The sequence below is a fragment of the Macrotis lagotis genome, chromosome 4, assembly GCF_037893015.1.
Source record: "Macrotis lagotis isolate mMagLag1 chromosome 4, bilby.v1.9.chrom.fasta, whole genome shotgun sequence".
NCBI classification, from domain to species: domain Eukaryota; kingdom Metazoa; phylum Chordata; class Mammalia; order Peramelemorphia; family Peramelidae; genus Macrotis; species Macrotis lagotis.
The window spans coordinates 152924958-152950804 of NC_133661.1; the positions used below are offsets into that span (position 1 = coordinate 152924958).

The 25847-nt window shown below is 37.6% G+C and overlaps 1 protein-coding gene across 1 annotated transcript; it reads right to left on the reverse strand.

The window, feature by feature from the left end:
- Positions 1-21504, reverse strand: MTFMT (mitochondrial methionyl-tRNA formyltransferase). The gene is made up of 9 exons (XM_074234401.1): positions 21272-21504; positions 20297-20506; positions 19102-19224; positions 17592-17694; positions 5155-5230; positions 4094-4185; positions 2193-2271; positions 1418-1491; positions 1-264 (listed from the first exon to the last, which is right to left on the reverse strand). The coding sequence occupies exons 1-9, from the start codon at positions 21487-21489 to the stop codon at positions 61-63; spliced, it is 1179 nt and encodes a 392-aa protein (XP_074090502.1). The 5' UTR covers positions 21490-21504; the 3' UTR covers positions 1-60.
- Between the last annotated feature and the right edge of the window lie 4343 nt (positions 21505-25847).

A 25847-nucleotide genomic window follows, 5' to 3' on the forward strand; every position in this document is an offset into this window, starting at 1 on the left:
TAATTTCTTAAAAATGAAATTTATTAAATCACAGATAGTAAATTTTTGTCCATCTTTTTCCTAAATACTCAATGCACTGTTGCATAGCAACAATTTAGTTTCTTTCCCACTTTTCTTTTTTGTAAGGTTGAGAGTTCTAAATCTGCAGTCCTTCAGCTGGGCTTGGGAATTCTGCTGGAACCAAAGGTGCAAATAACCATTGTAGAAATCATCAGCTGTAAGTTTTTTTTTGAGTATAATTGACCGTATACCAATCCAGCCACCCTGCAGATAGGATAAAATACATAGCAATAAGACAGGTAGTTACAGAACTGCAAAGTTTAGTTTTCTAGATACTCTTAAAAACAATGATTTCCTTAGTGCATAACCACATAAGGCACAGCTCTAAATCCTGCAGGCCAGTTACAAACAGACAACTTTATCTTATGTGAGCTTATTATTTAAGGCAGGAAAGACAGATACAAAACCAGAATGTCTACACATAAAATAAAAAAAAAAATTGAACCAAGATGTGGACTAATGGAAATGAATATACAGTCAATACAATCAAGAGAAAAGTCTATTTTAGCTGAGGGGAGGTCAGAAATAATAATTAAGTGGAAAAGAATTCCAAGCAAACAATCCCTCAAGGTAAGTACATCAGATTCAAAACTGATTCTAACCTATATGTGTTTTAAAATGTCTAGAAATCATGTCTCCACCTAAATAGCAAGTCAAGCAGGAATACAGTAGGCAGATTTCAAAATAAACATATTTTGTGCTATGAAACTAAAGTTGTATTGCTTTTGCTTTGCGAAAGAAAAACACTTTTCCTCCTTAAGAAAGTACTAAAATCTCTCCTCCTTTAGGTATCACAAAGAACTACTTTGTATACTCTTTCACCTATCATACTCTAGTTATTTGTCACCCTTTAACACAAATTTAAACTCCTTCAAGGCAAGGACTGTGTTTCATTCATTCAACAAACTTTTATTACAACCCTATTATATGCCAGGCATCATGAGAGATGCTGAGACAGACAAAACTGAAACAAAAGGGAAGAGCCTAGAAAGAGGTAAAGAAATCGGGAAGCCAACAGTCCAGGCAAAAGATATGCTGACCCTGAAGTAGATAGCCATCTCTTTCCTTGAACCTAGAACATTATGTTACATAAAAGGAATTTTAATAAATGTTTATTAAATTTGTCATTATATGTCCTTTCAGATTTTCAGTTAGTAATGAGTGCTCAATTAAATATCACTGGTTAATATCACTTAACAAATTATACTTTAGATTAAATGGCTTTGAAGAAAATTGTAGAGAATTTCTTTACTGTTTAAAACTATTTAATATAACCAAAGGGAATAAACAATTATACATGTATATATATGTCTGAGATGGTAAAGATAACCAAATGAAATAACAAAGAAAGCTATACCTTGCAACAAACCAACAGTGTTTGTGATTGTTTGTTGTATATTATTGTTCCTGGAAGAACAGACTGTTTCTGATCTGAAAAAAGGAAAGAGGAGGGGTAAAAAGAGCAAACATTCTTGCAGCTTTATGGTTGCTTAATGAAAATGAGGGGAAAAGTTTTTTTTAAATGAGCTTAATGATGGACCTGAAATCGGATAGAACTGCTAGATGAAAAGCTCTCAATGTTGCTCCAATGTTCCCATTTTACCCACTAATATCTGAAAGTCTGGACCCAGTGTAATTCATTAAAATAATCAGAAATTTTCTAACATGGAGGACAGAATGAGTCTCTCATTAAAAATATAGTGATCACACTAAGAAGTCAATCTCAAAGTGTTAACTGAACATTTTTTTTTGATATAACTACTTACTGATGGTAAAGGAGTTTAGGAAGGGTTTAGAACCCAAATTTCAAATGAGACCTCTACTAGACTTAGTACTGATTGGTCTAGAACTGGCCTGAACTGGAGGAGAGTAGGATTGTACAGTCTGTGGCTGAAGAGCCCTCCCCCAATAAAAGTATTCAACAAATTGCTTATGGATTTTCATTGATGTCAATCACCAGGATGAAATTTATTAGATCACTTGTACACTCCAAGGAAAATGTTGCTTAATGAGTCTAACCTACTTAATGAAATTAAACCTAACCTTATTTGAATTTCCTAAAAGAATTTCATTTTAGGCATGTCTGACCTGACATAAAACATAATTTTTTTAAATTATTTAAAAGTTAGTACCAGAAAGGCCTGGACTATTAACTTCCACGAAATCCAGAAGTTTAATGGTGCTATCCATCCAGAGTGTCTGCAATGGAATCTGAAAATGAATGCAAAATAGGGATAAAGAAAAAATACACAGCTCCAAAACTTTCTCATCAATCATTAGATGTTATACAATAATTGTAGTTATCTTCTTTTAATGAAGGAAATGGAGGACAAATTAAGTTTTGTCTAAACTTTTTGTAAATCAAAGATATCTGAAAAGCCAAATATTGGTTTCCTTCCCTCTAATTTCTTTTCTTAATCTCCATCACATAACACTAATTTCTATAACATACTTTCATGCTACAAGAATTGGTCATCTCTGGCCTTTAATAGCTGAGCCAATACCATTGCTGTAGTGCAGAGAGTGACAGATGAAAAGAAAAACCCAAGTTCCTATAGTCTCACATCTTACTAAATGTAGCCAGTCCTTTAACACAAGGAATTGGGTTATAGGATAAATTTCCCATTTGGGAAAAATCATTTAACAAGCATTTCTTGAACACCTACTATGGATGAGACACAGTGAAAGTGTTATGGGCACTATACTGTGTACATAATAAACTGGTTCATTTCTAGAATTTAAAAGAACATATGAGAAAGACTCTATCTCTCAAATATACTGAATCAGAACAGGTGGCTGAAGGATCTAAATCTGTTTCATGCCATGGAGCAGGTGGTAATAAGTGCATGTGGAGAAACACATGCCATGAAACAGCTTTAGGTCCTTCAGCCACCTGTTCTGATTTAATGTATTTGAAAGACAATTTCCTTGTTATGTTAAAAAAAATTCTTTAAAAAATACAGATTTTCTTTAAGGCAGTAAACACTTTTTTAAAGAATACACTTTTCATAAACTATGGGGCTAAGAGTATTTTAAGATTTAAAAAATAGCCTTTTTGGTTCCTTGTGCATCATATAAAAATGTTCATTAAAATGGTTTTAGAAAACTGAAGTTTCTGAAAAGTTAGAAATTTAAGTAAATCAAAGATATCTGAAAAGCCAAATATTGGTTTCCTTCCCTCTAATTTCTTTTCTTAATCTCCATCACATAACACTAATTTCTATAACATACTTTCATGCTACAAGAATTGGTCATCTCTGGCATTTAATAGCTGAGCCAATACCATTGCTGTAGTGCAGAGAGTGACAGATGAAAAGAAAAACCCAAGTTCCTATAGTCTCACATCTTACTAAATGACCTCTCAACCTGAGTTTCTTCATTTGTAAAATGGAGATTAAAAATATCATTAATCTCACAGAGATGTTGTGATAGTCAAATGATGATGTATGTAAACATTCTGAAAACGTTAATGTGTTGTTTAAATATTACTACTTTTTCTCTACCCAGTCACTGAAAAAAGTAAGGTGTCCCAGAAGTTTTACTTAAAACTGCACTGAGACTTATGAGACACTCTGGATAAATTGTTCTCCGTTTCATATTTTTATCTAGAAAACTCACCTTTTGGAGCCCCCAAAATGTTTCTAAAATATTATTAATGATTAAGATTTAAGTTTACTAAGAACTCTAAATGCCTTAGAAGAGGACAATAAGAATATGCAGAGACTAATTTTTAGAAATTCAAATTTTAGGCTATGCCTTCAGGAGCTCTTTAAAACATTTTTGATGGGAAACTGGCACAGAGCCAGCAAAAAATGAAAAATCGAATGCAAGTGTTTGAAGAAACTAACATATGTACAACTTCAGTATATTTATGATATGTGAAATTTAAGAATCTGACTGCTCATGAAAACAAGTCAATCTTTTATTTATATTTAATATATTCTTGAATTTAGTGATACAGTCTAGTCTAAATTCAAATATACAAAAAAGTGATTTCCATAAAAAATTTATTAGAGTGACAAAGATGTCTTACCATGCTGCCAATGGCCCGCTGAAGCCGTAATATTTCCTCAGGAGTTTGCTCCTCCCATTTTACACAACTCATGGCCACAGAGATTTTGGGAGCTAAAAAATAGTCAATAATGAAAATAAACATTTTACTAAACTAGAAAGTCTATAAAGGCATAAATGATGTCTAATCTACACTTTGGATCTTTTCCTGGTCTAGCATAATGCCCTGCTACTATTGATACTTTAAGACCTTTTGTTGAACTGTTGGAATTTCATCCTTAAAGTGAAATGAATAAAATTGTATCAATTAATATATATTCCAGTTCTCTCAAAATACCTTAGATCTCAAGGGTAACAATCAGTATGACGTCTAGTAATAAATGATTCTGTTTAAATAAAATTAGAAAGTAAGTAGGGATATAATTCTTCTGTGTAATTATAAGATTATGTGCTACTTTGATTCAGTTCTTGATAGTACAGTCTGGGAAATGGGATTCTTGCTTAAATTTTAGTTGTAATGACACTGGAGATAACATTTAAAATTCAACTTTTCTATTTGCAAAACAAAAACATACCCCCCCCCAAACTTCAGAGAAGAGTGAATTAAAAAAGAACAATTAAACAAGAAAAAAAATTTGAGATAGTTCATCCCACAATATCACATTCTGTCTCTTCTGTGAGTGAAAATATTAAGTAAAGAGATTGCAAATAAAGAAATGACTTTGGGGTGGCTAGATGGCACAGTGGATAAAGTACCGGCCCTGGAGTCAGGAGTACCTGAGTTCAAATACGGCCTCAGACACTTGATAATTACCTAGCTGTGTGGCCTTGGGCAAGCCACTTAACCCCATTTGCCTTGCAAAAACCTAAAAAAAAATAAAATAAAATAAAAATAAATGACTTAGTTCTTTTGTGGTATATAGTCATTGGGGCAGGGTTGACATGGGGCTTCAGTTTGTTAGCAGCCCAGGTCAAAATTTACTGCAGGTAAACAACTTTCCCCTTTTGATACAAATAAAGGGGGCAAGCAAGAGAACCAATGGATTTGTTCAGCACAAGGTGGAATTTTCTGCAACAACTTACCATATGTTACTCCTTCAGTTGGTTGTTGCCTTTTACTTTTTAAACTTTCAGGTAAATTTCTCAAAACTGAAATAAGCTACAAAAAGGGAGATTAAGAAAATTAATATTACTTTAAGCACACCAAATTTTGATACTGTATAACTTCTTTTTATTTCAAATGAAGTGGGAGTGAGGAAGCAGAATCAGTTACTGTACTATACTGTTACTGAAATGTTATCAAAATAATTTTTAATAAGGCACCAGACTTTACAATAATCTCTTTTTCTAGTGGTGCTGTACTGTGTCACTCATCCCAGGGCCCTGGGGTTATGTTTATTTGCTACTTATTATATAATGCAAATTTCAAAAAGGCCTTTGGTAATGTATATTAATATAGATATTAAAATTATGAATATTAACAAATGTTAATCTATTCAGATGATTCCCAAAGCCATTCTTTTCCCATGACATTAGAGCCTAAGTTCCATAACCACATTTCCATGAGGCACATCTGTTCTTCATCACCGATATATTATCTAGCATTTACACAGCACTTTAAGGACTGTTTTACAGAAGAGGAAACTGAGGCAAATAGAGGTTAAGTGACTTTCCCAGGATTACATAGCTAAGACAAGTCTGAAGTTGAACTTGAATTTAGGTTTTCCTAACTCCAAGCCCAGTACTTTAATCCAGTGTGACACAGAATTATCTCTGTTTAGGGATGTTAGGAGCCTAAGAAATGATCTAGTCTAATCTAGTTCCACACTCTCTAGTCCCTCCATTTTATATATATGGGAACTGAAGCCCAGAGAAGTTAAGTCACTAGAAAGTGTCAAAGTTGGAATATGAACCCTGGTCCATCGACCCCAAATCCACCTTCATTATATTAAGATACTTCCTCAAACTCAACATATCCACAACAGTCTGCTCTTTTGATGACTTCGTTATTTCTATGTGTGGTACCTCCACATCAAGAAGTCTCCTCCTGCTCACAACTTTAGAGATGTAATTTATTTTTTCTTTGGCTGCTCCCCACAGTCAGTTACCAAGCTGTGTTGCTACAACTGTTAAGCTTCTCAATTTAACACATCTTTTCCTCTCCCATTTCATGAGGCAATACCATCTTAGTATACTCCTTGATTGCCATTCACTTGAACTACTACAAAAGTCTAATGGACTTCTGTTTCCATTTTCTGCACCTTCAAAATCAATTCATCATAATGCTGCTGGAGTGATTCCTAAAATACTGCAGAACTTCCTAAATGAAATCTATAATCATTCCAAAGCATTTGGCATAATTATCTACACAAGAAAAAAACTTAAGAGGATAAAGAATACCCATTGTCTAGCATATGAAAAACCCATAGAGCTGAGTATGTAACCTGGATATATGTGGTAGATGTACAGTAATCTAGGCCAAAAATATCAGGAGAATAAGTTGAACTGACTTTGGGAAATTGCATAGGGTTTTTAATCATCCCAAGCTTATCCCAGAAACAAAAGATCATGTTTTAAAAGAATAATATTCTTCTGATGCTATCAGATTCTAAATCATGGAATACCATTTTTCAATGGTATTCAAAAACTAAAACTGAGGATCACTCAAGGGCAATGAGATGTATGGTAGATCTCGACAGTATCATTGAAGAACTATGCAAGAGAAATATCATGAACAATGTCAAAAAGAAGATACATGACCAAGAAAGAAGATGGAATGGTCATGTGTGAGGAAAGAGCAATAAGTAAAGGATAGCCCCTCATATTGATCAAGAGATTTGGGGAAAAGTCTCAGTACAATGGGTAGACCTGCTGAGAAAGCTGAATGGGAAGAGAGATATGAATCACACAATATAAGAAGGTGAAGATGTCTCTGTGAACTGCATCCCTTAAAGGGAGTATTCACATATCACAGATTTATCAAATTATCTTTTTTAGAATCTAACACAGAGCTCTGTATAAAGTAGGAATTTATTTTTTCAAGTTAAATGTTCAAATAAAGTTATATCCTTGATGATTCATTTGTTTAAAGAATTTAATCAGGCATTTTTCATTGCCAACTACAATAATACTAAGGAAAAAATAGTTCTCAATTCTGATGATGGACACCCCAGTAATTAATTGTATTAATGAATGAATACATTTCACATGGCATACAGAATAACACAAACTTGTTCGTAACTAAGTAAAATTCAAATCAAGATGCTTTAGTATGTATTATGACAGAAAAACTATGCTTTAAATTTATACAGCACTAACAAAATGCTAATTGCTTGTTTTATAGAATTGCTATTTAGTTCAGTCTCAAATATTTTTTTGTAAAAAAATCTCATTTGGATTTGTTTAAACTTTACTGACATTTGTGTAATGTTCTCTTCCTGACTAGTGTACAATAAGTACTTGTCTGTTATAATCCTGGCTCCTACCACTTCAACTCTTTCCTTTGTAAAAAAACTGAGACTATGCCTTCAGAATATTTCCACTCATTTTCTTTTTCAATAAAAAGTGTATTTCATTCCACTAAAAGCAAAATCAGATGGTATTCAAGTCAATAGATATTTAGTGCCTATTATATGAATAACACTAAGGTAGGCAGGAGAAAACTGTTATGATGCATATGCAACCAACTAGAAGAGGTGATAAGTAAATACATGGCTGAAGGTCAAAACAAAGAACTCTATAAAGATTGAGGGGGGAGAAGGTGGTTACAGTCAGAATCAAAAGAGACAAGAGTTGGTCTTTTTCATGGACTGTAATAGATGGGTAGTGTTTCAAAGCACAATGAAAGGGAGGAAAGGTAATTCAAGTATAGAAAATAATATAATCAGACACATCAATGTCGGAAAACAGAAGGCATGTTCTAGGGTAAAAGCAATCAAGTTTGGCTAAAGTACAGAGCACAGGACAAAGAGACAGGAAAGGAAGAATTAATGCTAGACTAGAAAACGTCTTGAGTAAACAATAAAGGGCCATCTGGGATGATGACTGTGAAGAACACATACCAATTGTGATGATGAAAAGGAAAACAAGTTAGCAAGAAATCTATGGTTAGTACAGGAAGCAACTCTGATATGTAGCTGTTTAAGGTAATACCCAGGATATCATTTTTTTTCTATTATGGATAAAAGGTACAGTGTCTGGTACAATCATTAACAACCACTTCTTTTTTCCTTCTGCTGAATTGTTTCTGCCGCTTTGAAGTATCTCCCTCCTTAATCCCCTCCCCCCCAACTCCATTCTACATATTCTATGATTAGTTTGCTTTGAAAATTTAGGGGGGTTTTGTTTATTGTTCTGTGTTTCTGGTTCTGATTCATCTATTTGAACATCTATTTATACATGTTAATGTACAGGGGTGGGGAGAGGGGGAAAGATAGAAGGTACAATGAATAGAGTGCCAAATCTGGAATAAGGCGGGGTTCATAGCTAGCCCTCAGATACTTATTGTTTGTCTCAATTTCTGATCTATAAAATGAGTTACAGAAGCAAATGACAAACCACTGCAATATCTTTGCCAAGAAAACCCCAAATGGGGTTATGAAGCATTGGACACAAACTGAAAACAATGAACAATATGTTAATGTGGCTAAAACAAAATTTATCAATTAAAAAAAGTTTTTGGGCAGATGATCAGATTCACGCATAAGGAAGATTAATATGACAACAGTGTAAAGGCTGTATTGGAGAAGGGAGAGAGAGAGAGGCAACATAAAATTCTACAACAGTGGTGGCAATGGGAATAGGAAGGGGTAAGATATGAGAAATATTGTATGGATAAAATCGGTAGGACAACATAAGCTATTATATAAAAGGGCTGAGGGTGAGGAAAGAGTTAAAGATAAAGATACTTTGCTAAGTATCCAATACTATTCTAAGTTGTAAGAATATAAAAACAAAAAGAAGGCATTCTCTGCCTTCAAGAAACTTAACATTCTATAAGGGTAAATATGTTCACAAATAAAATGTAAAATATACATCAAAAAACTATACAGTGATATACAGAGCACTAACAAGTGAGGGAATAAGCAAACTTCTAGAATAGGGGTTTTTAACCTGGGGTCTATGAGATTGTTTTTTAGAAATATTTTGATAATGGTATAATTAGTTTCCTTTGATAATGATATAATTAGTTTCCTTTGTAGTCTTATGTAGTTTATTTTATGCATTTAAAATATTATTCTGAGAAAGTCCTTCCTAACCTGCTAAAGGGGTCCATGCATGAAAGAGATAGAGATGCACTTTGGCTGAGTATGGAAGGGAGCTACAGTTTCCAAGAGGAAGATAGGAGAACATCACACACTTCAGAGACAAATTAAACAAAGAAATAGATTGCCATGGAAGGAAACAGCAGGGAAATCAATCTGGTCAGAACAAAGAGTATGTGGGGGGGAGTCTTATATCATCATCCTATAAAGAGAGGTTGCAGTTAAACTGTAAAGGGCTTTAAAAGCTAAACGGGGAAATTTTCATCTAAAGGTAGTAGAAAAATTGGAACTCCTTGAGGAGTGGCATAGTCACAAAAGTTTTGAACACAGTAAATGAGCTGCAGAAAATGTAGCATAGCTTTATCAAGAATAGGTCAAGACAAGGGGTGGCTAGGTGGCATAGTGGATAAAGCACCGGCCCTGGAGTCAGGAGTACCTAGGTTCAAATCCGGTCTCAGACACTAAAATAATTACCTAGCTGTGTGGCCTTGGGCAAGCCACTTAACCCCCGTTAGCCTTGCAAAAAAAGCCTAAAAAAAAAAAAAAAAAAGAATAGGTCAAGACAGACTAAACTCATCTCCATTTATGACAGGATTTCTAAAATAACAGCTCAGGGTAAAATATATAGTATTTTCTAGGCTATAATAAGTCTAGATTTTAGCAATTCATTTCACAAAGTAACCCATGCTAATCCTATGGACAAGATATAGTTATGTAAGCAAGACAAATAAGACAGTTAAGTGAGATTTTGAAGTTGTTGAATTGCTAGACACTAAGAGTAGTTATCAATGGTTCCATATCAACTTTAGTTCTTTAAGTGAACTAACCCAGAGATCATTACTTGACCAAATTTTGTTGAACATTTTTATCAGTAACAATCATCATCATCATCAGTTTATATTTACATAGTTTATATTTATGTAGGTCTGTAAAGTTCTTTACATATATTATCTTTTTTTGAGCCTCATAACAAACTTCAGTGGCTCCCTATTTATTTCAGGTATTGCAAGCTCTTCAGTCTGATCCCTTTCCTATTTTTCCAGTATTTCTGGCATATCACTCTCCTCCAAGCACTCTACAATCTTGTCACATTTGTTGTTCTTCACACAGAACCATCTTTATGCCTTTGTCCTGGATGCCTTCCATACTGAGAATACTCACTCTTTAAATATCTAACTCTTAGAATCCTGGATCATTTCAAGATAGCTCAATTATACAATACTATAAAGATGAAAGACTTAGAAACTCTGATCCACACAGTGGAGCCAACCACAGTTTCAGAAAAATCATAGTGAAACCTGCTATCCAGCTACAGGTGAAAAAGGTGATGGATTCAGAGTGCAGATTTTTTTTATGTGGTTAATATGGGAGTTTGTTTTGTTCAACATGTACATTATTTATGAGTGCTTTATCTTGCTTTCTTGATGGGCGAGGAAGAAATAGGAGGGAAAGAATTTGGAACAGAAAATAAAACTGAATTAAAAAAAAAGATTTATAGGGGTGGCTAGGTGGCTCAGTGAATAGAGCACCAGCCCTAGAGTCAGGAGGACCTGAGTTCAATTCTGGCCTCAGACACTTAATAATTATCTAGCTGTGTGGCCTTGGGCAAGCCCGTTAACCCCATTGCCTTGCAAAAACCTAAAAAAACCCCAAAAATTCATATAAAATGCTACCTGTCTCCATCCTACAACCACTGATACCTTCCCCTAAGATTATCTTCCACTTATTCTAGATATAGCTTGACTATACCTATTTAATTTATAATCTCCTTGGTGAGGGACTATTTTTTTTCTGTCTCTAGGATACTGCTTGACATATATGAAGAACTTAATAATTGTTAACTGATACACTGTTTGAGGTTGATGTTACTACTATTCCCATTATGAGGAAGTAAACTAAGGCTAAGAAATAGTAAGTGACTTGCCAAGATAAATTGTCTTAGATAGGAACAGAATATAGGCCTTCTTGACTTCAAAGTCAATACTATCCATTATAATATGATGCCTCTCTGTCATAATAACTTAAATCAGGGCTCAGAAAAATCCAACTAGTCATTGCCAGTTTGTTTTTGTGAGCTTCTAGGAGTGAGGAATGGCTCAGTTTTTAAATTTTAAAATAAGGGGTTTTTTTTTGGTATCTAAAAAAGCAAAAAAATCAGAGCATGATTAAAGCTGCAATCAGAATCAGCCTTCTGGTCAGGTTTGGCACTTGGGTTTTAGTTTCCCGACTCCTGATTAAAGGCAAAAAATGGTAACTTAATTTTACAGACTTCACAAAATTGAGTTTAGTTAAACACACTTGACAAAAGAGTCATAATCTAAAAATACTTTGGCAAGCATGGTGGAACAGGTTGGGAGATAGGTGAAGCAAGCATATGGTACTGAAAAGCATAGTGACTATCAAAACAAAGCAAAGGATTAGAAAAAGTAGTATGACTCTAAGGAAATAAGACTAAAAGAGTGGGATTGGTAACCAGAAGGATGGGAGTAGAATATTGGGAGTACATGAAAGGTATTATTCAATTGGCAGAAGAACAGAAGACCTGAAAAGTTAACATACCCTAAGTGTAACATGTAATGTCAATATGCACTTATTGCTGTGCATAGTTTTTACTATGTTTTTACTGTGATTTAAGTTCCTACCCTTTAATTATTTTGTAATTATCATGAACAAATATTTATTGATGAGCTACAGGGTAACAGAGTAGGCAGTTGGGATACAGAGATATCATGGTTAAGGAGGGCAGCATTGTTTGAATAAACATACAGAATGCAATGCAATGCACAAACAAAAATATAATATCTTAAAATTTCAGAGTTTGAAAAGATCTTAGAGGTGAGACAGACCTACATGTCAACCGAGAAGGAATCCCCTCTAAAACACCCAATAAAGCATTCACCCACATCTTGAAAACCTTTGGTAATAGGGAATTCATTATCTCCTGCCATCCATTCCACATTTGAACAGCTCTGTTTTCTTATATTAAGCTCAAAGTTGAAATTTTCATTCAATGTTCTTAAAAAAATCTAATCCCTTTTCTTTTATTTCATATTTCATATTTATTTATTCTCATTTTGTACAAATGTTTTTTATACATTAATAAAATATTCTTATGAGTAAACAAAATACCCCCTCCCCCCAAAATATAGACTCACTTTAGCAATAAAGAAAAGGGGAGAGAAAAAAATTAAAATTAAAAAAAATAATAGTAATAATCGTAGGTATGGCCAGGTGGTGCAATGGACAGAGCACCAGCCCAGGAGCCATGAGCACTGGAGCCCACATCCAGCTCCGTACACCCAACAATCACCCAGCCGTGTGACATGCAAGCCACCCGAACCCCACTGCCCTGCAAAAACCAAAAAAAGAAAAAAGACCCAAAATAAAATAGTAATAATAGTAGGGGTGGCTGGGTGGTGGACAGAGCATTGGCCCTTGAGCCAGGAGCACCTGGGTCCAAATCCAGTCTCAGACACCCAAGGATCACCCTGCTATGCAGCCCCAGGCAGGCCACCCAGCCCCGTTTGCCCTATACCCCCCCCAAAATAATAATAATAATAAAAAATGTACTTCAGTCTTTGTTCCAACACCACCAACTCTGTTGCGGGTAGATCACATTCTTTATAAGTCCATCACAAAAGTTACTTCCATATTTTTCCACCATTGCCACTGCTGATCACAACTCCCTACTTTTGTATTTCTCTACTACCATGTACTATATTTTCTCTCTCCTTTCACTCTGACTCTGCTGTAGGGTAGCTGAGTGGTACAGCAGACAGGTCCCTGGCCCTGGGGCCAAGAGGCCCTGAGCCCCCCATACCACCCCTTAGGCCCAGCATCCACCTGGCCCTATGGTCCTGGACAGGCCTTCCAATCCCAGCCCCTTGCAAGAAGTAAAAAAGAAAATGTGTTATATCTGACCACTCTCCCCCCATGGCCCATCCTCTCCTCTATCACTCACATCCCCACCCCTTGCCCCTTGTCCCCCCCTTACTCCAGATGCCTATACCCCACTGAGTATATATGCTGTTTACTCTCCTAGCCACCTCTGATGAGAGTGAAGATTCCCTCATTCTCCCTTGCCTTCCCCCTTCCCTATCATTGTAATAAAGAAAAATCTTATTATATGAAATATCTTGGCCTATTACCCCCTCTCCTTTTTCTTTCTCCCTTTACATTTCCCTTTTTTCTATTGATTCCATTTTTACATATTTTATCTTCAAATTCAGCTTTCTCCTGTGCTTCAACTATAAAAGCTCCTTCTTCTACCTGTTCTATTAACTGAGAAGGTTCATACGAGTATTATCAGTGTCATTTTTCTATGCAGTAATACATGCAGTTCATCATCATTAAGTCCCTCATATTTTCCCCTTCTCCTCCAATCTCTATGCTTCACCTGAGTCCTGTATCTGAAGATCAAACCTTCTGTTCAGCTCTGGCCATTCTAACAGGAACATTTGAAATTCCCCTGGTTCATTGAAAGTCCATCTTTTTCCCTGGAAGAGGACATTCAGTATGGCTGAGTAGTTGATTCTCAGTTGCATTCTAAGCTCTTTTGCCTTCCGGTATATTATATTCCAAACCCTATGGGCTTTTAATGTAGTTGCTGCTAAGTCCTGTGTGATCCTGACTGCAGCTCCAAGATATTTGAACTGTGTCCTTTTGGCTGCTTGTAATATTTTCTCTTTGACTTGGGAGTTCTAGAACTTGGCTATAATATTCCTAGGGGTTGGGTTTTAGGATCTCTTTCTCAGGGGGATTGGTGGATTCTCTCCATTTCTATTTTGCCCTCTGCTTCTAGGATATCAGGGCAATTTTCCTGTAATAATTCTTTGAAAATGATGTCAAGGCTCTTTTCCTGATCATGACTTTCAGTTATTCCAATAATTTTAAAATTATCTTTCCTAAATCTGTTTTCTATATCAGTTGTTTTTTCAATGAGATGTTTCACATTTTCTTCTAATTTTTCATTTTTTTGGTTTTTGAAGTATTGAATCCTAATTTCTTGTAAATTCATCAATCTCCCTGAGTTCTATTCTTTGAAGGATTTATTTTCCTCAGAGAGTTTTCTTATCTCTTTTTTCTATCTGGCCAATTTTGCTTTTTAAAGCATTCTCCTCAATAACCTTTTGAACTGTTTTATCCATTTGACCTACGCTGGTTTTTAGCATGCTATTTTCTTCAGCATTTTTTTAGATTTCCTTGACTAAGCTGCTGACTTCATTTTCATGTTTTTCCTGCATCTCTCTCTTTTCTTTTCCCAGTTTTTCTTCTAACTCCCTCATTTGATTTTCAAAGTCTTTTTTGAGTTCTGTCATAGACTGAGCCCAATTTCTGTTTTTCTTGGAGTCTTTAGATGCAGGAGCTTGTGCTTCTTCATCTTCAGACTGAGTGTTTTGATCCTTCTTGGGCTCGTATGCAAAATATTTCTCAATGGTGTTCCTCTTTTTTCTCTGCTTGCTCATTTCCCCAGCCTAAGCCTGTTTTGGGGGTGCTTCCTGAGCTTTTGGGACACTCCCACAAGGATCTCAGTGTGTGAAGCTCTGTCCTCCTTCCTGGTCTGTGAATGACCATATGCGCCCTACTCTGCTATGGGGCTGAGGTGGGGGGGGGGGAAGGCCCTGCTATTCTATGGGGGGGCCTAGACTGCAATCAGGATCTGAATGTGGTCAGAGCCCCAGAGTCCTGTTCCAGGGGCAGAGCTCTGCAGTCTCTCTCTCTCCACTCCCCTCCCTAGGTTCAATGGGCTCATGCCCTGGGGGCTCCTGCTTACTGACTCCACCTGCTTCTCTGTTTCCTGGATCTGGGCTTGCTGTGTGCCCTGAGGGCTTGGCTCTGACAGAGGTCCCCCCCCCTTCCCCAAATTTATGCCTGGTGCTCCCTGGGGGAGGGGGGGTAGGTCAGGAAACTCCCCTACTGCTGGGAGCCTCGGCTCCCAGCTCTCTGGGGCTGCCTCCGGGAGGCTGAAGTACTTTCGTTCTGGCAGGCTGCCCTTCCAACACTGGGGAGCAGAGCCTTTCTGATCTTTTCCAGGTTACCTTGAGTACCTTGAGTACCCTCACTGGGTTCCTCTGTGGGTTTTGTCTCTAGAAAATTTAGTTAGAGTCCTTAATTTGAAAGATTCATGAGAGAGCGCCATCTTGGCTCCGCCCCCAATCCCTTTTCTTAAAAAAACAAACAAAACCCCCAACTTTTTTGATGCTCAATTTATATCATTGTTACTTTCCAGTAACTCCCCTTGATCTCAGCAATAAAAATGCCCTTCTAACAAAAAAATAAATTTAAGCACAACACATCAACACACTGTACATTTGACAAGCTAAGCCTCATTTTGCACCTATAATTCACTATTTCCCTGCTGAGGAGACATGCTTTATTCTCATTCCTCTGAAGTCATGAATAGTCACTGAAAAAAATCAGCAGATCAGTGCATAATCAGTTTCTTCCATTTTGAATTCCCTCACATATCCTGTTCTCTTCCCTTCAGGTTATCAATTTTTAATGTAGTTGAACTAAACACAGTAATCTAGATGTGGTTTGAGAGCATACAATGGAACTACAACTTCCTCTGTAAAAAAAAAAAAGCATTATCTTTTCTGATTGCTCTGGCATAGTATTGATTCACAATGAGTTCTGAGTCAACAAAACCCCCAAGTCTTTTTCAAGTGAACTGTAGTCTATCCATATCTCCCCTATTCTGTACATGAATAGCTGACTTTTTTAAACCTAACCATAAGATTTTATATTTATATTAATTTTATGCTAGATATATCCCAATGAGATTTTTGTATCCTAATTCTGTCATCTTAGCATACTAACTATCCTTTATAGATTTATTTCATTTGAGAAGCATTCCACCTTGCCCACATAACTGATAAAAATCATTACATGGACAGAAACAAAAATAATCTTGTAGCTCTCCACTAGAGATGGTCTTTCAATTAAAAAAAATCTAATAATTACAATTCTTTTTTTAACCAGTTCTAAAACCACTTAACTGTTTTATCATCCAGACCACATCACTCCACCTTATCCATATAGTGGGATACCTGACAAGTGCCACTCCAAAACCTGGACAAATGTCTAGGAAATCCCCTGGGTTAAAATGGGGGCAGCTAGGTGGCCCAGTGGATAAAGTACTAGCCCTGGAATTAGGAGGACCTGAGTTCAAATCTGGTCTCAGGCACTGATACTTACTAGAGTGTGACCTTGGCAATACATCATTACCACCTGCCTCCCCCAAAAAGCCCCATAAATCCTCTGGATCTACAACTCTAGTATGTGAGAGATCAATAATTTCATTTGCATGGGAGATTCCTGTCACAAAAATTCTCTCCACCCAGACTGTAACCTTTCTATAATTTAAAATAGAAGTACTAGGGAGTTCAAGGAGGTACACAAAGAAAATGAGTTTAGTCTGAATTAACTTGCTCTTGCATGCTTTTAGTCAGTTTTCTGTTCTTAGAAAGTACAAGTTATTCTTTTAATGACATGTATATAAGTAACTCTCATTTACAAAGTACGAGTTGCAAGTGTTACTTTCTCCTTTTTACAGATGAAGTGAGTCTTGAAGAGGTTAAATGGTTTGCTTTTATAGCTAGTACAGTTGGGATCTGAACCCAAGTCTCCAAAATCCAAGTACAATAATCTTTCCATTTCAATCTATAAACCCTCCAATAAATGAATACAACTTAGAAAGTACAAGGTACTTAATAAGGATAATGCTGCATGAATTTTCTATCTTAATAAACTAAGCAATAAATGAGTGGTGCTAAAGAGGTGTGGAAGAAGGAGACATTAAAGAAGATTGGATGGTCAGTGAATACTTCACAGTAAGTGGGGCTGTAGCTGTACAGGCAGTGTAAAACTTGACAAAAAGGAGAAAGGAAGAAGAGATTTCAGGGAATGAGAACAGCAGATGTGAAAGAAAAAAAAACTGAATGTTTAAAAGGATTCAGACAGCTAAAAAGGTAGACAGAAAAATTACAGAGGACTATGAATGTCAGTTTAACTGTCATTTAACCTACAAAAAATTGAAATCACTGTTCCCCTGGAAAAGAGCTTAAAATACCTCATCATTCAATTCAAAGTCTTTACTAAATGCCTACAATAAGGGTGCAAAGGCAAAAATGAAAATAGTCCCTGCTTTCAAGGAGCTAACATTCTGCATAAAAAAATGTTCCTTGTTTGAGACTTCAGAGAAAACCCCTATTTGACTGATTGAAAGAAATTACTGTGTGATGTGGGAGAACTTACCATGTTGGCACCCAACCTTGATAAAACTGTTTCTAATTCCTTTGATGTGCACTGAGGTGGTACAGGAATTGCTTCTTGTTTAATAATTGGACCTACATCAAACCTAACAGAAGAATGAAAGGAAAAACCACTCTTACTGACCACACTTGTAAAGAACAACACACCACGCTCACATTTCTGACCTCCTGGACTTTACTAAAGACACAGTAACATGCTGGCACAGAAGGCCTATCTGACTAGTTCCTGACAGCTACCTCTAACATCAAAATAAGGGGAGAATTAGGATGGTATGATAGGTGATCTGCTCTTTGTTTCTTTCCCTTCCTCCCTCCCTCCCTTCCTTCCTTCCTTCCTTCCTTAAGTTTTGCAAGGCAAATGGGGTTAAGTGGCTTGCCCAAGGCCACATAGCTAGGTAATATTATTAAATGTCTGAGGCCAGATTTGAACTCAGGTACTACTGACTCCAAGGCCGGTGCTCTATCCACTGTGCCACCTAGTCGCCCCAGTAATCTGCTTTTGACAATGAAAATAAATACAGAATCAAGAGGCAGAATGGATAAGCAAAAACTAGTCTGTAAATTTTATTCAAAATTTACATTTTTTTCTCAAAAAGAAAAAAAGCATGATATGTTTATTAAAAGTAGAACAAAAGAGAACTTACCTTTAGCCAGATGGGCAAGGGGAAAGTACTCTTTCTACAAACATATTTATCTTTACTAAAAATGCAAAGAGTTTATCATCCATGAAAATAAGATTAGAAAAGGCATTGTTTGTTTTAATCTTTATTTCCCCAAAATAGGTATATTTTGCTTATCTAAGAGTTCTAACTTTATTAACTCATCAGAACATCAGTAAATATGTAAACTTTCATAAGTGTTTATATATATGTGCATGTATACATATACATGTATATGCAAGTATATGTGTGTGTATATATATAATATGCATATACATATATACATACACACACATACACACATATGCTTTCATATACCTCAATGTATAATGCTATCAGACACAGGTATTAAGATCTGGTTTCAAGAACAAAAGTTTAAATGAAATGACAATTTGTAAATTTTTTAATTGTTCCTGCTATAGAAATTAAATGATAGTAACATTTATAAAATTGTTATATTTGTCTTAAACTCTTGTAGTAGTATAGGGAATCTGTAACTAACATGCAAAAGAAAAGTTATTAAAATATACAACTATATTATACAATTAGAATTACCAAAAAAAGAAGCACTTGATTGGAATTTAATTTCTGAAGGTCTAAATTCAAAAGTATAAAAATTGTACAAGCACTTCATGAAGGGTTTGTATGCTCTAAAAAATAGTTTATAATTTAAGGTTTGTGTTTAGATTTTAAAAAATCGGTATATATATTCACTTATATTTTTATGGAGTTAAAAAATTAAATTTTAACACTGAAATTGAAGAGACTGGTTACTATGCATCACCATTAGAAAAGCATATATAGGATACTGAAAAAAAATGAAATTTGCTGTACCTTTTAGGTTTGATTTGCATAATTGTTACCCCAGTAACTGTGTCTCCATGAAGCACTGTATGGATTACAGGGGCAGGACCTCGCCATCTCGGGAGATAACTGGGATGGACATTCAATATGCCACTGGATTAGAAAATTTGGGAATTAATATATATATATCTATATATCTATATATGGGTTCATAAATTAGTCTTAGGTACACTGTTAAATCACTTTAAATTATGTTTACTTTTTCTGATTTATGGGAAATGACTTTTCATGTGGAATCATATCAGTTTATTCATTGTTCCTAAAGTGTCCCATAATAATTCACTGGGAACTTAATAAATATTTTTTAAAAAAAGATTTATCACAATATGAGGGAAAAGATCTGAAGACCCAGTATGTATTTTATTCCCACCAAAATCATGGACAATGTGAATTATATTAATAATCTATTCAGGGGAGGCTAGGTGGTGCAGTAGATAGAACACTGGCCCTGGAGTCAGCAGTTCCTGAATTCAAATCAGGCCTCAGACACTTAATAATTACCTAGCTGTGTGGCCTTGGGCAGGCCACTTAACCCCATTTGCCTTGCAAAAACAAATAATAATAATAACAACAATAACAATAATAATCTATTCAGACACTAGCTGCCCTCAATTTATCCAAACAACCCAAAACAACCTTTTAATATCTCTATGTTAACTATTCAATTCTATATTCTAATTCTTGAAATAATTATTTTGTTACTGTTTATACTGTACATGTCTATGACAATCTGTGTATCAGTTTTTGTAGTCTTAAAGATTTTGTAGTATTATTTATTTTAGTAATAGTACCTTGTACAGTTCTACTCAAAATTAAACACTTAGTGTTTTTTTGGTGATGACTCATACTAAACAAGTTCTTTGTTTCTTGTTATTTGTTTTGCAAGGCAAGGGAGTTAAGTGGCTCACCCAAGGTCACACAGTTAGGAAATTACTAAGTGTCTGAGGCGGAATTTGAACTCGGGTCCTCCTGACTACAGGGCCAGTGCTCTGTCCATTGTGCCCCCTAGCTGCCCCTGTTTCTTGTTATTTTGCGTGATAACCCAGATTCTGTTTGATGAAAAGAAGCAGAATTGAAGTTCAAATACTAGCAACTACATCTTAAAAAACACCAAGTTCATCTAAAATGAGTATTGAATTCTAAATTTCTTTAAAAGAGGACTTACTATGGAAATTTAAGAATGAGTTCTTCACTCAAAAGACGACCGAAGGAAGCCACTACTCCGACATCGAACTCCCCAGATCCCACGCTGGGCCATTCGTGGACTGGAAGCTGAGCCTGAAGGGCGTAACTTTTCACGGGCAGTCCTTTTGGGGAAGGGGAGGGAACTGTGACCACTTCTAAATTTTCTACTAGCTGGTCCCCTTGATTTTCCCTGAAGACAGTAAGATAGAATGGGAAATGCCAAGGTTAGAGGCTGCTTTCCTTAAGGTGTGTAACCAAGTTGACAGAAAACATTCAAGTTTCTGACACATGTGAAGCATCTCTTTGTGACCGAACTGAAAAGAATCAAGGTGGGGAGTGATCCACCTGACTTGTCAGGATGCTCAGTTTTGTATCTCACACACACACCACATACACAACACACACACACACACACACACACACAGACATCCGGGCCCACCCCTGGGGCGGGCAGACTCCACATACACACACACATACACACACACACACACACACACACACACACACCACATACACCACACACACACACCACATACACACCACACACACACCACACACACACCACATACACACCACACACACCACATACACACACACACACCACATACACCACACACACACACCACATACACACACACACATACACCACATACACAACACACACCACATACACCACACACACACACACACACACACACACACCACATACACCACATACACACAGACACACACCACATACACCACACACACACACCACATCACACACCACACACACACACATACACACACAACACACACACACCACACACACACACACACACACACACATACATACACACACACGCGTCGGGGGCGGGCCTCCAGGGACGCCCGGCGCCTCCACCCGGCGGGTCGCCGCGGCCCTCCCCACGGCCCGGGCCGGCGGCCACCCCCGCGGGGCCCGGGCCTCCGGTACCTGGCCTGGCTCAGCGCCCGCAGCGCCTCTCGGGCAAAGTCGTCGGTGCCGAAGAAGAGCACGCGCCAGGGGGGCCGCTCCCGGGCCCGCGCCGCCGGGCCGTCCCCGAGGCCCCGCCACTGGCGCGGCCTCCCCCGGGAGGCGCCGCACGGACGACGGGCCGGCGCCGGGGCCCGAGCGGGAAGCGCCAAGCGCCGGCTCGGCAGCAGCAGCCGCATCGCGCAGACGTCGGCCCGCGGCCCGCACTGCGCACGCGCGCGGCGGGAGAGGGGCGGGGCCTCCCAGGGAAGGGGCGGGGCTGCAGGGAGAGCGGGGCGGGGCTGCGGAGAGCGGGGCGGGGCTGCGGGACTCCCGGGCCAGCCCCGCCCGCCGAGCGCCCTCTAGTGTCCTCCCAAGACGCCCCAAGGCCTCCGGGAAGGGGCGGGGAGGCCCGGCCTCCGGGGCCGGGGCACGGGGAGGCTCGGCCGCCATCCTGGCCATTCCCCCTTCATTTCTCAGAATGCCGGCGCAAAGGGAGCCGGGCGCGGCGCCCGGGAAGGAAAGCCGCTGCGCGGCGGCCGCGCCATGCCCTGGGGGCGCCGTCCTCCGAGGGGGGCCCGAGCCGAGCCGCGGACCGGAAGCAGGGGACCCGGCACGTGGGCAGCGCCAGCGCGAGGCCGGAAGCTTCAAGAAGCCAGGAGAGATGCCCAAGGCACGAGTTTGATCCTGGCGGCAGCAGCCATCGGCTCCTATGCCAGGGATTGGTTTAAGGAGCAAACGAATGAATGCAAAAAAATGTAAATACTTAGTATGTGCCCTGAACATTGAATCTATTTTTTTCTTTCAAACTTTAACAAACATCAAATAAAATCATCATTTCCATACACAAAAAATAGAAAAAAAGGATTATATAAATACTTCAAATCTCTGCTGTTCATCACTTTTTCATTTCGGTATATAATAAATTCAACGTGTAACTTTTGGAGCTGTTCTTTTGTTTTCTTCTGTACAATTTAAAAATGCTTTAATGACCCTCCTTCCACCCCATCTCTATCACTCTTCTCTATTCCTTTTCCCCCTCTTCCCACCAATGGAAAAACAGAAAAACAAATATACATAATAAGCAAAACAACTTCCAAAATGTATGTCTCCTTCTGCACTTAAGCCTACCAAGACTTTGCCAGGAGATAGGTCACATACTTCGTCATCAGTCCACTAGAATTGTGGCCGATCATCACATTGATCAGAATTCTTAAGACTTTCACATTTGTTTTTCCTTGCAATGTTATCCTTATATACTTGCTTTCCTGGGTCTGTTCATTTAAGGGCCTCACATACCTTTGTTTAAACCCCACAATTCTTTCTTTGGATACAGATGGTATTCTCCATCACAGATACCCTAAAATTGTGCCTGATTGTTGCACTGATGGAAAGAGCAAGTCCATTAAGATTGATCATTTCCCAGGTCTTTCTGAAGCTATATTTCCTCATTACTTATGGTTAAATGATATTCACATACTATCACTTATTGAGTCATTCCCCAGTTGATAGCCATCTCCTTAGTTTGCATGTTTTTATTGTAACAAAATGGTCTGCTTTATTTTTGCAGAAACTTTTTGGTGTCCCTTTCTTCCTTCTTTGCACTCTTTGAATCTAGTAGGTCTAGCAGTAGTATCATAAAGTCAGAGGGCATGAAGTTTAGTGATTTTCTGGTGTCTGGCACAATTAGTCTTCTGTGTCTAAAATTTTAATCTAATGATTATAGGTGTTGTCCAGCATGGTAGGAGCAAATCTGGGGTGTAGGGTATGTTCAAGGATATCTAGTACCTTGGTATGGCTGCTTTCTGCCTTTGATTTCCACCTAAGCCACATAATTCTCACCTGTGACTCCAAGAATTGTAGCCTGCACAGAGGCCACAACTGGTAAACTTTTTCAGCAGGTAGGCTGAACCAGGTTGAGGGGTAACTTGGAAGTCTCAAACACATCGGAGAGTAGTGGGTGTCTACCCTAAGCATGTAAAGTCTTCGACTGGTGGAATGGGTGGAAGAGAACAATTCGTTCATCTGCTCATCTGGACCGGAACACTCACATACATCAAGACTGATGAAAATGATGGGGAAATATAGAAATTGCTAAGTGAAAAATGAGAACTCCACAGGGTTTATCAGCAGGATAGTTCATCCATTTGTTTTTTTTTTTTTTTTGCAAGGCAATGAGGTTAAGTGACTTGCCCAAGGTTACACAGCTAGGTAATTAAGTGTCTGAGACTAGATTTGAACTCAGGTCCTCCCGATCCCTTAGTTCATCTATTTCTAAGAAGGCAGCATTTAGTCAAAGGATATGCAAGGGCAATTTACAGATGAGGAAATCAAAGAAATCCATAGTCATATGAAAAATTGTTCTAAATCATTACTGATTAGAGAAATGCAAATTAAAGCATCTCTGAGATACCACCTCACACCTCTCAGACTGGCCAATATGACCAGAAAGGACAATGATCAATGTTGGAAGGGATGTAGGAAATCTGGGACCCTAATGCATTGTTGATGGAGCTGTGAATTCATCTAGCCTTTCTGGGGAGAAATTTGGAATTATGTTCAAAGGACAACAAAATTGTACATACCCTTTGATCCAGCAAATATCACTACTGAGTCTATACCCTGAAGAGATCATGAAAAAGGGTGAAAACATCATTTGTACAAAAAAATCTTAACAGCTTTGTTTGTGGTGGCAAAGAATTGGAAATTGAGTGAATGTTCATCAAATGGGGAATGACTGAACAGATTGTGGTATATGTATGTTATAGAACACTATTGTTCTATTAGAAACCAGGAGGGAAGGGAATTCAGTGAAGCCTGGAGGGATTTGTATGAACTGATGGTGAGCAGGATGAGCAGAACCAAAACATTGTACACTCTAACAGCAACATGGGGTTGATGATCAACCTTAATGGACTTGCTAATTTCATCAGTGCAACAACCAGGGACAATTTTAGGGTATCTGGATCTATATCCAGAGAAAGAATTGTGGAGTTTAAACAGAGACCAAAGACTCTTACCTTTAATTTTAAAAAAGTTATCTTATTATGTAATTGAGTTATCTCTTATATTTTATTTTTTTCTTTAAGGATATGATTTCTCTCTCAGCACATTCAACTTAGATCAATTATGGCATGAAAACAATGTAAAGACTACTAGACTGCCTTCTGTGGCAGGTGGGGTGAGGGGAGGGAAGTGAGACTGGGGGAAAAATTGTAAAATTCAAAAAACAATTTAAAAAAGAAGGTAGCATTTAATGCCATCAAAAGTAAAATACAAGCGAAGCTTAAAGAGATGCAGGACTCTTGACTCAGTAAGAAGGTAGATGGAATTCAATTTTATGCAGACAATAACAAAGCAAAATACTTTAATGATGTCCAGAAGGTCATTTGTGGGCCAAAGACATATGGTGCATTTCAACTACTCAGTGCTGATGGATCCACATTGATTAACGATAGGGACATGATCCTAGAGAGATGGGCTGAAACTTCCATAGTATTCTTTTTCTATATATATAAATATTTTATTTGTTTTCTAATTATATACAATAGTAGTTTCTACCTATCATTTTTGGTAAGGTTTTGAATTTTGCACATTTCCCTCCAGCCCTCCCTTTCATCCCCCTGTTCCTCCCATAGAAGGCAGTCTGATAATCTTTACATTGCTTCCATGCTATATGTTGATCAAAATTTAATGTGTTGAGGGGTGGCTAGGTGGCGTAGTGGATAAAGCACCAACCCTGGAGTCAGGAGTACCTGGGTTCAAATCCAGGCTCAGACACTTAATAAATACCTAGCTGGGTGGCCTTGGGTAAGCCACTTAACCCCATTTGCCTTGCAAAGAGAGAAAAAAAGTGGAGAAAAAAATCATATCCTTGAGGAAAAAATATAATATTAGAGATAGCAAAATTATATAATACATAAGACAACTTTTTTATTGAAGGTAGTCTTTGGTCAATGTTTAAACTCCACAGTTCTTTCTCTGGATACAGATGGTATTCTCCATTGCAGATACCCTAAAATTGTCCTTGATTATTGCACTGATGGAATGAACAAATCTGTTAAAGTTTATCATCACACCCATGTTGCTGTTTTAATGTTCTTCTGGTTCTGCTCATCCTGCTCAGTATCAGTTCATACAAGTCTTTCCAGGCTTCTCTGAAATCCCATCCCATTGGTTTCTAATAGAACAATAGTGTTCCATAACATATACATATACATATATGTGTGTGTGTGTGTGTGTGTGTGTATATATATATAGGTATATATATATATATATATATATATATATATATATATATACCACAATTTGTTCAGCCAATCCCCAATTGATGGACATTCACTTGATTTCCAACTCTTTATCACCACAAACAGGGCTGCTGTGAATATTTTTGTACAAGTGTTATTTTTACCCTTTTTCACGATCTCTTCAAGGTATAGACCCAGTAGTGGTATTGCTGGATCAAAGGGTATGCACATTTTTATTGCCCTTTGAGTCTAATTCCCAATTGCCCAATTGCTCTCCAGAAAGATTTCCATAGTGTTTTTAAGGGACCATC

Coding starts and splice junctions, on each gene's coding strand:
- MTFMT (XM_074234401.1), bottom strand. CDS start 21,489: ATGCGGCTGCTGCTGCCGAGCCGGCGCTTGGCGCTTCCCGCTCGGGCC. Junction 17,695..19,101: donor ATGCAAATCAAACCTAAAAG/GTACAGCAAATT, acceptor TTCTTCTGTTAG/GTTTGATGTAGGTCCAATTA. Junction 5,231..17,591: donor CAAGGTTGGGTGCCAACATG/GTAAGTTCTCCC, acceptor CCCTTTTTGTAG/CTTATTTCAGTTTTGAGAAA.